Consider the following 17040-nt stretch of genomic DNA (forward strand, 5'->3'; position numbering starts at 1 on the left):
ATTCTCCTTTTGTGTTGTAAAAACAAGCATAGCCTATACAGGTTTAAAGCGATATAAATAATGGCAGAATGTTAATGTTCAGCATCTCGTTTAATCTTCTGAGGTCCTCTGAAAACTGTTTTTTTTTTTTTAATTTCATGACAATGCAAAAGTGTGTGTTTAAAACATTCTTTATTTTTCGTATCAGATTACATTTTTAAAACAGTTCATGCAGAAATCTGAAGTCTTCCACACTAATGACACGAATCACTGTGATGACTACCCAGGAGGAAACAAGTGCACTTAGTGTTCATTTTCACACACTCATTTTGTACTATAAATACAATTATACTAATAGTAGTATAAACTATTATACTAAAAATGAACCTACTAAGATAATCTTAAGAACATCTAAGTGTACTCAACTGTGCTATTTTGGGACACCATAAATATGAACTAAAATGTGCTTGTAACATACTTTCTCTGTAAAAAAAAAAAAGTATTTAGTTACAACTTTTGAGAGTACTAGTGTATGAAAGATGGTTTCAAGTTACAAGTGGTAACTAAATACATTTTTTAAACACAGAGGTAGTATGTTAAAAGCACATTTTAGTTCATATTCATGGTGTCCCAAAATAGCAGAGCTGAGTACACTTAGATATTCTAAAGATTATCTTTTAAAAAGTACTAAAGAATCATTTTTAGTATGTTAAGTACAAAATTAGTGCATGAAAATAGAGCACTTTAAGTACATTGTGGAAGTGCACTTTTTTTCTCCTGGGTTTGTCCACAAAATTCACAAATATGGATACATTTATGTATATGACATAATAAAAGACAGTTGTGGAATGATATTATTCACGATTAGATATTTCTAACAAGTAGTAACAGTAACAGGCTCCAGTTAAATAAGGGTGAGAGCATGACAGGTTGGTTTCAGATTAATCAATTACAGGATACAAAAAGAAAACTTTCCTTTTTGATGAACCTAATAATCCTTTGTTACGTATCAAAACCAAAAGGAAGATCATGCTACAAATAGAAGAGTAAACACGAGCATAAATAACAGATTAGGTAGACAGTTTGAGACACAGTAACAAATATACAGACACGGGTGTTTTTTAAACTAAGCTCTTTGAAGCATAATGGTGTTTATATTTACTGGAAATGTTTCCATGTATATCTCTGGAGCTCTCAGGAGAGAGAAAAGGCCTTAATCCAGCTAATCTGTAATTTCCTTGCCCACAAACCCGCTGTGTGTGTTCAGATCAGCAGTGGACGGCTCGGAGTCTGTGCTGTCTGCTCTCATGGACGCTGTGGTTGCTCTGTGAGAAAACACAAAATAAACATAGTAGGGAAACTCAAGAAAGGAATCAAAAACCAAATGGTGTTATAAAACTCTTTCAGAAACAGTGACGCTGATCTGTCAAAGCCTTTTCTGTCTACAAAATGTCTAAACAGCTTCAAAACTTGAAGGTTAGTTGAATATAAGTTCTACAGTATACTTTACTGTAGAAAGTATACTGTAAAGTATACTTTACTTTACAGTATACTAGCTAGCTAGCTGGTTGCTGTATCTGTTCTTAATGTAGGCCATCAGGACAGGTGAGATCTCAGCTCAGGGCTCCAGACAGGTGCACAGATGCTAATCTACAGGGATTGAGTTGAGCCTCACTCAGATTAACACTGCTGATGAGATTAACATGAAAAGGGGGGCAAAACCGGGTCGGGTTCTCCAGATTCACAACCCCTTATTTCAGACATTTTCTGTCATATAAGACTTGTGCTGTGAAATAAATATGTGAGCAATTCCCCTTTCGTTAAAACTTATCCATCTTTCTTTTCCTTGTCATCTCAGAGAGCCTGTTATTGTTGTTGTTGACATGGTGTCTATGTAACCTATGATTATGAAGATTCCAATCAGAACAGGTTCTTCCAGTTCTTCTGGGCTTCTGCAGGTTATTCCTCTTGACTGACATCACTTTTATATGAAGTTGAAATATTAAAAGTTTGATAGTTTGAATACAGTTATGCATCATTTTTGAAAGAGACCTTTGAAAGATTGAGGTTGACAGACAAAGAAATTATCAATTCTACAAAGAGTCATCATGCTTTCATGATGGGTCACTGTCCATGAAACCAAACGTAAATGTAAAACATCTATTCAATTTCACATAGTGTGACATTTTCAGTAAAACCTCCACTGTAGAAAGTGCTGTGTAACATGATAAAAGACACCAATGTTCAGTAAATAGTTATATTTTACAAACATTAGTAGTTGGAATATACATTCCTTCTGGCAAGAAATACAGTTGGTTAACTGCAGTAACGCTATACTGTTTACAGTTTCGAGGCAATATGGTAAATTGACATAATAATATAGAATATGATTTACAGGTGTGAGATTGGCAGCACAAACACAACTCTGCAGCGCACTTTGAATGTCAGCGGGAGGAAACGGTTCTCGCACACACAGAACGAGCAGATACGAAACGTGTAGGGCAAGGGGAGATTTTCCACTAGTTAATCGATCACGCATGGTTTCATTATTTCGGGCGGATAAAAAAAAAAAAAGATATAAATATACTTGGGCGGCCGTTAATATACCTGGGCGGCCCGCACAAGTAAAGTCTATGTGTGGGAAACAATGGATTCTTAACATTGTAAATGGTGATGGGGTGATGATCAGTTGTATGGCAAGATAGTAGCAATCTTCCCAATGATAAATCTGAGGGAAAGAGATGGGTGTTTGTTTCCTGAAATGTAGTAGCTATTAACAAGTAGCTGATATATGAACTAGTTTTAGACTAAACGAAACCACAATTATGTTGATGAAGGCGGATCAGATTAGAAAGATTTAATCAGCAGGCTCGGTCATCTTCCACTGTTTTTGTATCAGGCGCATCTGTTGTGTCTGTTTTGTACGTCACCTACTTCACTAAATCCTTGAACTATTCAGACCTATATCATGCCATACATTTGCTAGGTATTGTATCACATGCAGTGACACTGAGATACTCACCCCTCACTGGTCAAAGGCGTGACATCATTGTCCTGGCCCTGTTGTTTTTTGGCATTAGGCAATGACTGTGGCTGCTCACTGTGGGATGACCTTTGACCCGATGGACTGTGTCCCATAAAAGAAGGTTGAGGATGAGTAGTTGGCAGTCTTCCTCTGGCAGGTTCTCCCCATGGCCGAGGTAAAGTAGACGTGCATGAACGTGTCCATGTGTGGGGGAGTGATTTGTTCTCCTGACAGAACACGGCCCGAGCTTCACAAAATGATTGTGTCCCATAAGCAGGAAGGTTGTTTTCTTCGGCCATTGCACATCTGTGTATACTAGAGGTGGCAGATGTTGTGGATGGAGTCCACTTCCCACTCGGGGGGTAGGCTGTGGATGGAGGACTTGGCACTGCGTGGCGCACAGTGGGACAGGAGGGTGGAAGCCGTGCCCTCGAGACAGGTGGAGTTGTTGGAGGAAAACTTTTTGCTTGCATACTTGCAGTCTCGCCCTCATTGTGGTTTTCACATTCTTGATAAAGAGTGGAAACGTGCAAACCTGCATTAGCCGGGGCTGTTTTCCCAGAAGACTCTGCAGGCTGATGAACAACTTTGCGGCAATTCTGGTCAAGGGTGTGTGCTGAATCTCTTTCAGAATCCACCCCAATCGCTTTTTTGTATTCCTGTTCAATGCAGGAACCCGGCAAAGCATCTTGCCTCACAGGCTGAGTCATTGAGAAGCTCATGGAGCCTCGCTGTCTGCTTGCTCTGTTGGAGAGCACAGTCTCTCTTTGCATTGAAGTGCGGAGTCTTTGCCCTCTGCACTGTAAATCATGAGCCCCCTCCTCAGTGGGAAACCCTAAACTGCTTTCAAATGAGTTGTCCATGAGCATCTCTGGGGGTGGAGGTGGGAGGCTGTCTATATCCAGTTGCTCAGGTCTGGGTTTAAGCGGATGGATGCTACTCTTGATATTCCCACTGGTGGTAAGAGCTCCTCTGCTATTCTGCAGCAGTGGGAGAGTGCATTTCTTGTTGCCCCTGACTTTTATTGGTTTTTGGTCTAAAGGACTTTGTCTTGAATTGTCCTCCACCCCTTGGCTAAAAGTATTAATAAGCCTCTTGACAGCATTTCGCCCAGGTGGATCTGGAGTAAACTTTGGAGGAGAGCTTGGTGGTATTGCCCTGAAAGGCCCTTTGCTGCCATACTGGAGGCCATAGTATCGCGCTGCGCACTGTCCTCCTGATGAACTTCTTCTAATCTTTGTCCAAACATGACCCCCGTGTACAATTTCTTCTGGCAAGTTATTTTTTATCCTCCAGTGAGGTGTTTGCTTGTTCCTTGGGTTTCCTTGTTGCTGATTAGGATCTGATCCTTCTGCTTTGCTACACAAACACTCGGCGGATTGTGAGTGCTTTGGTCCCCTTAAATGGCGGTACTTTAGTTTTACCTGAAAGGTATTGTCTGCCGTTTTGGGCCGTCTGGTTTTTCTGGTCTTGACCTGGTCTTGCTTTTGAAGACTACCCTGAACTGGAGGATGGGTGGAGTCTGGCTCAAAAGACCTACACATTGTTCCCCTCGTCTTGTCGGCCAACCCACCACTGACTTCATTCTCAAGAGCTGCATCCTCCTCCTCATCATCAACCTCATCATCATCATCATCATCATTATCTGTATCCTCATTGGCATTAAGGAATGGCTGATCTGGAGAGCAACTGCTGGTCAAGACAGATACTATTCCAGTGTTTGCTCCTGATCCAGAGCTCCCTCTGTTTCGACGGAGACGCTCCGAGCCATTCTGACACTCGTTGTCTGCACCTATGCCGCTGTCCTCACTGTGAAGAGCAGAATCTTCTGGACTTGGTTTCCTGAGGGCAGCAGCTTCCACACGGGATGAGACCTGCTTCAAGCGCTCCTCTGCCGCATGCTTAGCAAGCAGCTTCTCTCCTAATATCTGAGACAGGGACCCATAGTACTCAGCTAGATCCTGTAAGGCTGAGTCACTCAGGCATTTCATAGAGTCTCCCACAGAAATCATTTTAGCTGTGGAGTGAAGAAGCATCTGCTGCAGCAGTTCGGAAGGAAGCTGGGAGAAGTTTAGTTCATTGCTGGGTTTGGTTGTTGTAGGTGGATAGTCTTTAAGTGAAGCGGGCCATGTCATGTTGTGTCCATGTTCCCTCAGCAGGTGTTCACCCTCAGAGGCCATTTCCTCCAAAGCCTGGTTAATCTCTTCATAGTGCAAGACTACTGATGCTACTGTGGTCTGTACAGAGAGATGGGTCTGAGCAGCCTGGCTCAAGAGGCCTAAAAGAGACTCATATTTTGATATGCTGGGGTTTAGGTACGCATAGGCTGCCTGGTGGGCTTTCAGTATGAACTCTGCCTTTGACTGCGCATAGGAATTTTTTCTCAGTCTATGTTTCCTTTGCTTCCTCCGCTTTCCTTGATTAACTTTTGTCCTTATCCCCTCAGTTCCTTCTCTCTGGTTTTCTAAGAGACCCTCTTGTGCACTTTGTCCATCCTGAGAGCGAAGCACATCTAGCATCTGCTCAGTAGCATTTTCTTTGGCTGTCACAATGGCGTCACAAACTACATCAACTACTGAGGATGTCTTACCTTGCGCATATTTTTCATTTTCTTGTATCTCTGTTGCTGTTAGTCCTTCTGTAGCTGTGCTTATCTCTACTTTGATTAGACGTTGTGCCCCATCAGAAAGCAGTTCCGCATTCTTGTTTTCTGGTGATGCAGACAGTGTAGCTTTTTTACTGAAAAGTTGACCTTTAGAGGGAGAGCAGCCCATGTTGATGGGAAAAACCTCTTCCTTTTGATCAGATGTATCGACTGCAGGTTTAAAAGTGTTGTGTTAGAAATCCTCAGCTTGGTTTTTGTTTGCGCACCATACCAATTGTCCTTAAAATCCTTAACTGTCAGAGTCCACAGTTCCTATCCTCTATTTCTTTGACCGTTTTCGATCAAGATTTACCACTGCCCAAGGTGATGTTTTGTATGCCATAGAGAGCCCAAGATTGAGAAACAGGACTGAAGCTTCCAGTCTTTCCCACATGCACATATGGTCACACTACAGGAATAAAGCGCATGCGTAAGACCATAAGCTCATCTTGCTAATAAGATACCCTGCTGGTTACCTCGTCTTCTTATTTTTACCCCTGGTGAATTCTGATTGAATTATCAGTATGTGAGTGTTATAATCAAAATTTATTGTAAAAATGTGAAGTGACATCAGTGTTTTCTAAATTGGTTACAATATTCATCAAAAAATTGTTCAAGTTACTGTTTCAATTTTGTTTCTGTGCTTTCAACAAACAACAGTAGTACAGATTAAATTAAGTTCAGAGTGGCTTGGAGCTGGAGTATTTTGGTAAGTTGTTTACTTCTGACTGAAATCCCCCTGGACCTCTACCAGTAATGTCTGCAATCTGCTGGCAAAGGCAAGGATTTAAACAGAATGATCCAGCAGACACTGATAACAGCATTAAAGTTCAAAGCTCAAATTAGTTTTTATTGTTTATTAAATGTAAAGACACAGTACAAAAATAGGTGTGTAATTCCTGTGCCATGGACCAGATGAAGCAACAGTGGTGTGAGTGGGGTTGATCATTTTTGAAATTACTACCAAGAAAGTAATTAAGCAGTATTCCAGACAATTTGTCACATAGTGCTTCACAGAATAAAGTAATGATCAAAACAAAGCAAAAGGTAAATCTTAACAAAGGATGACGTCAACACATAACCATACAATCATGCATATAGTCAAACAAACAAACAAACAACAACAACAAAAACAAATTTAATGTAATGAGATTAAGTAAAGACCAACTTATACAAAAGGGTTTTTAAAAGTTCCTTAAAACTGGCTTTGGGCTGAGCTGATCTCAAACTCCATGGAATGTTGTTCCAAAATCTAGGTGCAAAAACAACAAATGCTCAACCTCCCTTAGTTTCTGGTTTCAGACCTTGAAAATGAACTACCATTTTTTTAAACGATCATTAAGAACTTGATGATATGCTTTGGAGACATTAATTCTGAAATATAGGGAGGGTCTACAATGCAAATCTTAAAATGTAATGACTAAAATGGTTATATCTATTTTATATTTAATTGGTAGCCAATGTCGTGGCAGGCTAATCTGGGGTAATATGGGTGCTATGAAGAGTTTGGGTTTGAGTTTGAAGTCAGGAAAGTGTAGACTTACTAAGGCATATGTACAATGAATTACAAGATATAATGAAATAAAAACATGTAAAAGCCTTTCCAGATCTTAAATATTTACAAACCTTCAGTTTTTTTTATTATTATTTTGTAATTGATAAATACAGGATTTAACTACTTCTTTTAACATGCACATCTATAGACAAATTAGAATAAAAATAACAGTAACACTTTCTATGAAGCCCATATTTATAATACATTATAAGGGTATTCCTATGGCATTATAATGAATGCATAATGCATTATAAAAACCTTATAATATGTTATATCATCTTATAAATAATCATAACAACAATTATAATACATTATAATCATCTGATCTGATATCTGATCTTATGGCTGTTTGAGAAAAAAAAAACTATTACTATTATTATTACTACACTTATAGGTGGTCCTTGATGGCTTTAAGTAAAGTAGCATGAGAAGGATGGCAAGATATGAGACTTATAATTCATTATAACTATGAGAAATATAATCCATTGTAACTTAAGTGGATGCATCATGTTCACTGTGTGTTATACATAATCATACTCTTAAAAGCTATAACCACAAATAAGTAAATATTATAATACATTAAAACTGTTCTTATGAATATTCATAAGATGATATAACATATTATAAGCTTTTTAGAATGCATTATGCATTCATTATAATGCCTTAAGAATACCCTTGTAATGTATTATAAATATGGGCTTCATAGAAAGTGTTACCAAAATAACAACTAAATTTCTAAAAAAACCATTCTTGCATTTACCACCAGTGCACCTAGTATTGGTTTTACCATGTTTGCAATAACATCTGAACCAATTTATACACCATTACATTTAGTACACTAATTCATAAATGCAGAGTCCTTGTTTAAGTATAAATATATGTATAAAAAATGTAAAAAAATACAGCAAAAATGATTAAAACACCCTTTTAGCACCTTTAAACAATGAGTACAGTATTGGTACATTTACAATTGTAAATTCAGTTGCTGAAAGAATGCAAGACAACCTCTTTATTTTTATTGAGTAGTGTTTCTTTGTCTCAGCTTGGCATGGCGGGACACTGTTAGGTCTTTACTGCCTCTATCTGTATTAAATAAGTCCACAGTCTTTATAGAACTGGATACATCTTTAGAAAATGTGCTGATCTCTATCACCGATGCTCCTACACCTTTGCAGAAGATGCCTGAGTCTGGAGTGATTCGACCCGTCTCATCTAATACAGTGATGTTTGCATTGGCCATGTCATCTTTAACGTATCTAGCCAACCTGCCTATGATCGAGGCCCTTGAGTTCTCGGACAGCTCCCACAGGACTATGTAGCACTTTGGGACAAAATGACAAAACATTATGCCATAGTTGGAGGCCAGGATGGCTGAAGCTTGAACAATGTGCCGCTGCTCTGTCTTGTTTCTCTCAATATAAATGGGAATAAAGCAAAGCCAGACAAACAGATGAATCAACATGCTGAAGATGATGACACCAGTCTCGTTGAAATCATGGGGGACTTTTCTACCCTTGAAAGCAAGAAAGAAACAAATGAAGGCCAATAGAGCAATGTAACCATGCATCACCCCAAAACCTACAATTGAGCCCTCGTCACAGACAACGTATTTTTCCATGCCAGTTCCAGGCCACTTTAAATCTGGGCAAGGAGACTTGAAAACCAGCCAGAACAATAGGATGATACCTTGACCACCGGTAAGCAGGACCAAATTGATAAGAGGCTTGTAGAGTTTTTTTAACCTATGCTGCTTGTCCGGATCAAAGGCCATGAAAGCCAGGAAAGTGCGGTAGGCTTTAACCAGTATGCATGAGACACAGAGGGTGAAACCGAGACCGTACACGGCCTGCTGTGCCCGACACAGATGCTCGTTTGGCCTGCTGATGAACATGATTACACTGATGAAGCTGACCGCCAACCCCAGTAACATGAAACAAGACATTGTATTGTCAGCCTTTTTGATTACTATTGTGTTTCTGTGCACATAGAAAATGATGAGTGAAGTCAACACGAGAACCAAGCCTATTGCTGTAGCTGCTAACAGAGCTATGGGATAACTGTCCTTCCAATCCAGATACTTCTCCTTGAATTTCCTGCATTCACGGTCTCCCTTATTAGACCACATTCCATCAGGACATGTCAGACATTCAGGTAGATCTGAAAAAGAAAACGTGTACAGTCGTCAGATTTGTAGTAGAAATGCTGAATATATAATGCTATCTGTCCTGATGAGCTTTATTATTTTTAGCAGTTTATTATTTTTATTATTGGTACCGATATTGGAAGCATATAATTGCTCTCTGGATCTCTCTGGAAAACTTGATTGTGATTGGTCATTGGTGTTGTTAAGATGTCTGATATCCCAGTTTAGTGAGTCTAAATGGATCAGTGTGTCAGTCAGGTAAAGTGCTGTACTTTATGTTTCTTGTATTACTCCACACTGTCTGTCCTCTCAATTAATAGAATTATTCATGCTCTAATATTTAAAGTTCATCTACAAATTTTTTTGGTAAGAAGTGGAATGTTATACAGTTACTGCTTTACCTTGGGGTTCTTTTTTTTCACCATAATGACCAGCTGACTTTTAGGTAATTTATGTTTTTGTCATTTAGATTCAGGTTTTCATGTCTTTTATTTTGTATTGTCACAGTTATGTTCTTTGTTCATGTCATGAAATGCAATATTTGTTCAGTTCAACATAATCACATCCTGTTTAAATACTAATAAAGTGGGGGTATTTATGCTTTTATCAGTGTTATGATAAACGTGACTCAATATGACATTGCAACTACAGTAAAAAAATATTTTACTGTTCTAAAAACACAGATTTGTGGCCATTATTTGGAATCGAAAAGTTTAGAATAAACCCGAAACACACGTGATCGTTGTCATGCGGTGAATCTGGCCAATCGTGAAACAGCTGTGTCGTGATCAGCGCTCCTGCAGTCGCTCTGAAGAAACTGCTCTCGAATCGCTCTCGCGGCACTTTGATGCAACACGAGACAGTCACATGGCGTCGGCGCCGTCTCAAGTCGGACAAAATTTCTAACCGGCATGCACTGCTTCAAGTCAGAATTTGATCGATCTGCGCAGCACTGCGTTAAAGGGATAGTTCACCCAAAAATGAAAATGTGATGTTTATCTGCTTACCCCCAGGGCATCCAAGATGTAGGTGACTTTGTTTCTTCAGTAGAACACAAACAAAGATTTTTAACTCAAACCGTTGCAGGCTGTCAGTGAGATCGGTCTGTGCAAGAAACTGAACAGTATTTATATCGTTTTTTTACCTCTGATGCATTGCGTGACTCGTCTTCTTCTTCTTCTTGCATTACGGCGGATCGCAGACTTATAAGTACATTACCGCCACCTATCTCTCAAATGGACCATTGACACTCCAGATAGGTGGCGGTAATGTACTTATAAGTCTGCAATCTGCCATAAAGCAAGAAGAAGAAAACGCATCACGCGCCGGCTGTTGAGGACGTGCCACCGTTCAGGATAGTTCAGACATTGCGTGATTCAGAGGTAAAAAACGATATAAATACTGTTCAGTTTCTTGCACAGACCGATCGTTTTGTGTCTTTACACATCAATGTATCGTCACGAGCCGCAGGGTTTAATTTGTGTATGTTTTTTTTTTACTCTCAAAGCCGTGATTCACATTCACCTCCATTATATGACTGACAGACTGCAACGGTTTGAGTTAAAAATCTTCGTTTGTGTTCTACTGAAGAAACAAAGTGACCTACATCTTGGATGCCCTGGGGGTAAGCAGATAAACATCACATTTTTGAACGCACCTATTCTGATTTGTTCTTTGAGTCATGTGGTTCTCAGTTCTGTTTTGTAATTGGTTTATCATCTTGATTGTTCACATGTTTTCCTTGTTACTCATTAGTCTCTGTGTATATATAGCTCTCGCGTTTCCATTGTCTTTTGTCTATGTAACCTGCTGTTAGGTGAGTTTGTTTCAAGGTCATGCCAAGTCAAGTCTCTGTTCATCTTGTATTTGTTCATGTTTTGGGTTTAAATGAACTGCACTTATGTTCAGCTTACTTGCCAGCAGTGGATATTGGTTAAGGTACAGTACCTTACATTATACCTGTGGTTCTTAATCCGGGTCCTGTGGACCCCCACTCTGCATATTTGGTATGTCTCACTTATCTAACACACTCGGTTCAGTTCATGGATCTCTCTCCTAATGAGCTGATGATCTGAATCAGGTGTGTTAAACAAGGCAGACATGCAAAATGTGCAGAGTGGGCGTCCCCGGGACCAGGATGAAAAAACCACTGCATCATCTTAATTAAACAAGTAGACAGACATAGACAATCGAACTGTGAAGCAGTTGATCAGGGGAACCTGCATGCGACTTAAGAAGTCTAGTGAGTCCATTTTGACTATTAGCCAAAGTGTCAGCATGGGTGCTTCCTCAATGAGCAGTAGTGAAACAAAAAAGAAAAACAACAGAATTGAACATGAATTCTAATTACCCCATCCATCAGTATAATTTCCTTCACCACACTGAACGCAGTTGTAGCAACAGGGGATCTTAGATTGGTTCTTCGCAGTACCAGGTGGGCAAGACTCTGAGCACTTGGACTTGGGGAGCTGGAGGATAAAAGAGAGGTGTGCTATAAATGGTTAAAGAAGAAGACATTGTAACTGTGGACAATGATTGTCAGCTGCCGACCAAATCGCTGGAATTGAAGACGGCATAACTCATTGTGCTATTTATCCTTTGGAATTGACTGAGGATCGTCATTTCTCCATTTTTCAAGAGGAATTTTCCCACAACTTCAATAATGCGTTCATCATTATTTTCCTTCCACATTATGAGGTCGTAACCATCCACAAAGTCACCATTTTCATCGAAAAAATATGTATTGCCATCAAGCGTGAAATTCACACTGCGCATACTTTCCACTAGCTGCAAAAAAGTGTAAGTGTCCTTGAGATTAAAAGAAGTCCTTGATTGTGGTTAATGGCTGTTACACACTTGTTGCAAGAACTCTCCATTAACTAATGATAAAAATGAAGACAGACATGCGTTACTGTTGTAAATTATAATTGTACTGTAGCAAAATGAATTCTGATAAAATATCTCAATTTTATTTACAATACAAGTTACAGTTCTAATATTTGTGTTAAAATCTTCACTTTCAAATGTTCAACCCTCAAGCTTAAAACATGTCAAATCCTCACTGTAAAGAGCTGGCTTGAGAAATCTCACCTGCCAGGGTGGGAAGTTGGTATCTCCAGAGCAGCCAGTCTCGTTGCAGGTCAGCAGCACCCTGAGCCCATGAGCGAAAGCATGTATGGCCACTCTCTCTCTGTAGGCCTCTCTCAGGTCCACTGCGTGCAGCACATCATCTACGGCGCAGGTGGAGGGCGACAGGGAGCAGTTCAGTCGCAACTGCTTGTACTCTTCTATGAAGTCATTTCTTGCTCCTGGTGTTGGCCTGAGGTTTTTCAAGTAGTCTTCGAACCCTGGTGTAATTCCCATGGAAAAGGAAAAGCCAAAGATTTCACCCACTTTGTTGATGTCTTTCATTTTTGTTAAGAAGCGGTTCATGGACCAGGCGTCGCTCGCGATCCAAATTCTGCTTGTGTTGGTTTGGATCATCTCCTTGAAAAGTTTCTCCACTAGCTGCTCCTTCAGAATGAGCAGCACGACCTTGGCTTTAGATTTTCGTATACTCTGAGCAACATCTTTGATGTGCTTATCGACATCAACATGGTCCAAGTAGTGTGGAACCACTTTCTCAAAGTTAGCACATATTTTTCCCTCGGACTCTTGCATGAAGCTTTGGTAGGCCGCTCTACCGTAGTCATCATCTCCATACACGACACCAACCCAGTTCCAGGAGAAATGAGACATGAGTTTGACCAGAGCCTGAGTTTGGTAGACGTCACTGGGAATCACGCGCATGAAGGATGGATATCGCAGTTTGTCGCTCAGGACTGGAGAAGAGGACGAGCAGCTGATCTGTTGACAGATAAACCTCATGCCTTAGTTTTCTGCAGACCGTGACTAGTTACCTGACTAGAGTTACAGAGAGTTTCACTGGGCTTAAAGCGATTGGTCACCCAAAATGGACAATTCTGCCATCAGAAAGAGAAATTATACAGCTCTTGTCACACAATGAGTCTGCCAAGCTCCAAATACGACTTGTGTGCTACGTTCTACGTTTTCAAAATCATACACTAGCATTGACTAAAGGACAGAAAATGTGTTTACAACAAGTGTTTATCAGTGATAATCTTGCCATTTTTTAATCTAGATGTGGGCCAGAGTCATGTCTTGTTCTTTTCCACACCGAAAGCATCACATGACTTCAGAATGCATGGAATATACAGTACAATGTAAGTCAGGACTACTGATTTGACAAGTGTGGCCAATGTGAACCTGTGTAGTGTGGAAAAGAGCTGCATGAAGATTCTTCAAAAATTATTTCCAGAAGAAATAAAGCCGCACAGGTTTGGAGTGGCATGAGCGTATGTAAAAGATGAGTATTTGGGGGATTATTCAGGTAAACATTGGCTGTAACAGTTAACAAATTACCTGAGGAAACAGGTAGAGGCTGAGGAGCTTGGCGATAGCGATGGATAACTCTGAGTATCTTTCTCCCAGAAGAGCTTTCACTGGCGGACGGAAGTCTGTGTAGTCCACAAGGGCCGGCAGAGATCCGTTAACGGCCAGTAAATGTTCCACACAGTGCAGTGCTTTGGTGGGAGATGCACAAGGATCACATACTTCATATCCCAGCTTAATTCCCGGAAGCAATGTAGAGTTATTAATTTCTTCAATTGTGTGGATGGCGCTCAGCGATTGTATAAATGTGGTCAGATCAAAACTGGTAAAAAGAGAAACAGACTTCTTAGTTGTGCATTAGTTAGGGTGACCAGATGTCCCCATTTTCTCTGGAAATGTCCCCAGTTTACTGCACATTTAAAGTATAGTTTAAATATGAATACATTTGCAGAAAGCACAAACTTTGTGCTCAGGGTGAGTCTAGAACAGTGGTTCCCAACTCTGGTCCTGGAGTATGTCAATGATACACATTTTCATTGTCTTGGTTTTTGTAAAGATCTACAGGGGTTGGACAAAATAATGTCATCAACACCCAATTATTATAGGGGTTAATATAATTTGTGTAGACTACAGTGAAAAAGCAAACATTGCAATTGTATTTTATATATATTTTTGTAATCTATATTCTCCAGGTTGTATATCAGTATAGTATAAGTTGTGTTCAGCAGTCTCAGTACAAGTCGTGGGTGAAATGGGTGATTGTCAGACGTCCATAAAGGACAAATCATGAGAACCCGTTCAGCAGAAGCATCTGTAACCTCAACAGCACAATTGTTAAGTGTTTTAAGAACAACAGTCCGACTGCAGACACAAAGCATGGCAAGACTTCATCAGCAAAGAAAAAAGTGGGTGAAAACAGAAAGTGAATGACAGGCACTGTCGAGCATTAATAACAATTGTGTCCAAACAGCACAGAACGACTGCAGCAAAGTGTCAGCAAACCTCAAGATTCACCTAGAAGACCTCGTTTCCACCAAAACCAACCACAGAGAACTTCACAAAGCCAACATCAATGAACAAGCTTTAATCCCAGACACTGGTGCTAAAATGCTGTTATGATCATTAAAACTGGAGAGTTGGAGCACAAGATGAACTTCAACATCTGCCCTTGTCAGACCTGACTTACAGGATGAAACCACTGTAGACATTTTTGGAGAGAAGAGAGAGAAGCTCCAACGTCTCTAAACCACTGGCAGATCTTTTTGATCCGACTGCAGACACAAAGCATGGCAAGACTTCATCAGCAAAGAAAAAAGTGGGTGAAAACAGAAAGTGAATGACAGGCACTGTCGAGCATTAATAACAATTGTGTCCAAACAGCACAGAACGACTGCAGCAAAGTGTCAGCAAACCTCAAGATTCACCTAGAAGACCTCGTTTCCACCAAAACCAACCACAGAGAACTTCACAAAGCCAACATCAATGAACAAGCTTTAATCCCAGACACTGGTGCTAAAATGCTGTTATGATCATTAAACCTGGAGAGTTGGAGCACAAGATGAACTTCAACATCTGCCCTTGTCAGACCTGACTTACAGGATCAAACCACTGTAGACATTTTTGGAGAGAAGAGAGAGAAGCTCCAACGTCTCTAAAACACTGGCAGATCTTTCTGATAGACGACAAACAACTGGAGACTATTCAAAAGTTGTATGAATCTAAAGGCTAGAAGCTGTATTAAAGGCAGAAGGTGCAAACACCTTAATCATGAAATATTGCCTATTTCCCAAGTGTTCACATTATTTTGTCTACCCTTGCATTTCTAAAAGTTGTAATACTATTTTAATCTGTTTGCAGTGGTTACTATTTTTCATGTGGTATTTGGTGAATTGTATTAAAACCAGTTCGGATCAGGTTGACCGGCAAACATGATACTAATTGTTAGTTAAAACAATAGTACTGTACATGGAACATACAACAAACACACAAAAATGTGTTCTCCTCATTTTTAATTCATCAATTATAGGTGAAGTTTCAGTTATGTTTTGACCAATTGGCTGGTTTCCATTTCAGAAATCAGGTCAACATAATATTAGTAAGAATCCATAAGATCCGTGTTTTCTGCTGTACATATTGGGATAGCAGCATTTAAAAACAAGAAAGTCTTGTGCATACTTACCCTGAACAAATGAATGGCTGTGGTTTAGTTCGTTTGTGAAGGTTGATTACTCTAGTGTGAATTGAGCTCAAAATTGCGCAGTTAACATCTCCATCCAGGTAAGCTCCGCTCAGGGGGTTTTTGCAGTGGACCCACAAACCTGAGCACAGCATCATCACACCCAGCACACAGAGCTGAAGACGGCACCTCATCATGCTGAATGTGTGCAGCCATACTCTCGATAGTCTATTTATTGTAAAACTGGTTCTGCTTTTTGGGTGATGTGAGTCAGAAGGCTTGTTCTGGAGGTGATTGCGTTTGAACGTTACCTCTGATATGCTTCTGGAGGATTTCCCATGCATGGGCAGAAAAAAAGAGAAGTGGAGAGATTCACCTGCTCAGTCACATTTCTGTCATCCGTGATGGAATGTGGACTCATTCTGCAGGTTACAGTAAAACGGTTGGTTTCTTTTCATTCGCAGTCATAAGAAATGAAGCAATAATTATAAAATAAAAAAAGCAGTGAGAATAACAGGGAAATGAATACAAGCAGAATGTGATCTTACAAAAGATCTTTTTCACATTTCCGGATTTCTCAGCAGTGGAAGTCATCATAGTTGGGTTAACTTCGAGAGCAGTGAATGGGAGATGACCACAAAGAGAAGTGGAGAGATTCACCTGCTCAGTCACATATCTGTCATCCGTGATGGAATGTGGACTCATTCTGCAGGTTACAGTAAAACGGTTGGTTTATTTTCATTCGCAGTGATAAGAAATGATGAAGCAATAATTATAAAATAAAAAAAGCAGTGAGAATAATAAGGAAATGAATACAAGCAGAATATGATCTTACAAAAGATCTTTTTCACATTTCCGGATTCCTCAGCAGTGGAAGTCGTCATAGTTGGGTAAACTTCGAGAGCAATTAATGGGAGATGACCACAAAGATATATTTTTTTGCATTCCCATTTGCTCAAATATCAAAAGCAAAACTCCATGATAGTGTTTTCACGACTTTCAGTCAAAGGAAATAAATTGAGAGAGACTGATAAGTGATAACGGCAGTCAGAAGAGAAAACACTGTCAGATTTACCATCACTCCCATAGACAGTGCATTAGAACCACCCTCGCATTAGCATTAAGT

General features: G+C 39.9%; 2 protein-coding genes across 2 annotated transcripts; both read right to left on the reverse strand.

Moving 5' to 3' along the window:
• Window positions 1–568: 568 nt before the first annotated feature.
• Window positions 569–6045, reverse strand: LOC107697511 (uncharacterized). Its single transcript, XM_016498316.1, has 2 exons — window positions 3002–6045; window positions 569–1304 (listed from the first exon to the last, which is right to left on the reverse strand). The coding sequence occupies exons 1-2, from the start codon at window positions 5776–5778 to the stop codon at window positions 1202–1204; spliced, it is 2880 nt and encodes a 959-aa protein (XP_016353802.1). The 5' UTR covers window positions 5779–6045; the 3' UTR covers window positions 569–1201.
• A 2173-nt stretch (window positions 6046–8218) lies between these two features.
• On the reverse strand, window positions 8219–16108 carry LOC107697512 (G-protein coupled receptor family C group 6 member A-like). Its single transcript, XM_016498317.1, has 6 exons — window positions 15918–16108; window positions 13769–14060; window positions 12437–13192; window positions 11921–12133; window positions 11697–11805; window positions 8219–9360 (listed from the first exon to the last, which is right to left on the reverse strand). The coding sequence occupies exons 1-6, from the start codon at window positions 16106–16108 to the stop codon at window positions 8219–8221; spliced, it is 2703 nt and encodes a 900-aa protein (XP_016353803.1).
• Window positions 16109–17040: the final 932 nt, after the last annotated feature.

The sequence above is a fragment of the Sinocyclocheilus anshuiensis genome, unplaced genomic scaffold (genome assembly GCF_001515605.1).
Source record: "Sinocyclocheilus anshuiensis isolate Anshui unplaced genomic scaffold, SAMN03320099.WGS_v1.1 scaffold1452, whole genome shotgun sequence".
Classification (NCBI taxonomy): domain Eukaryota; kingdom Metazoa; phylum Chordata; class Actinopteri; order Cypriniformes; family Cyprinidae; genus Sinocyclocheilus; species Sinocyclocheilus anshuiensis.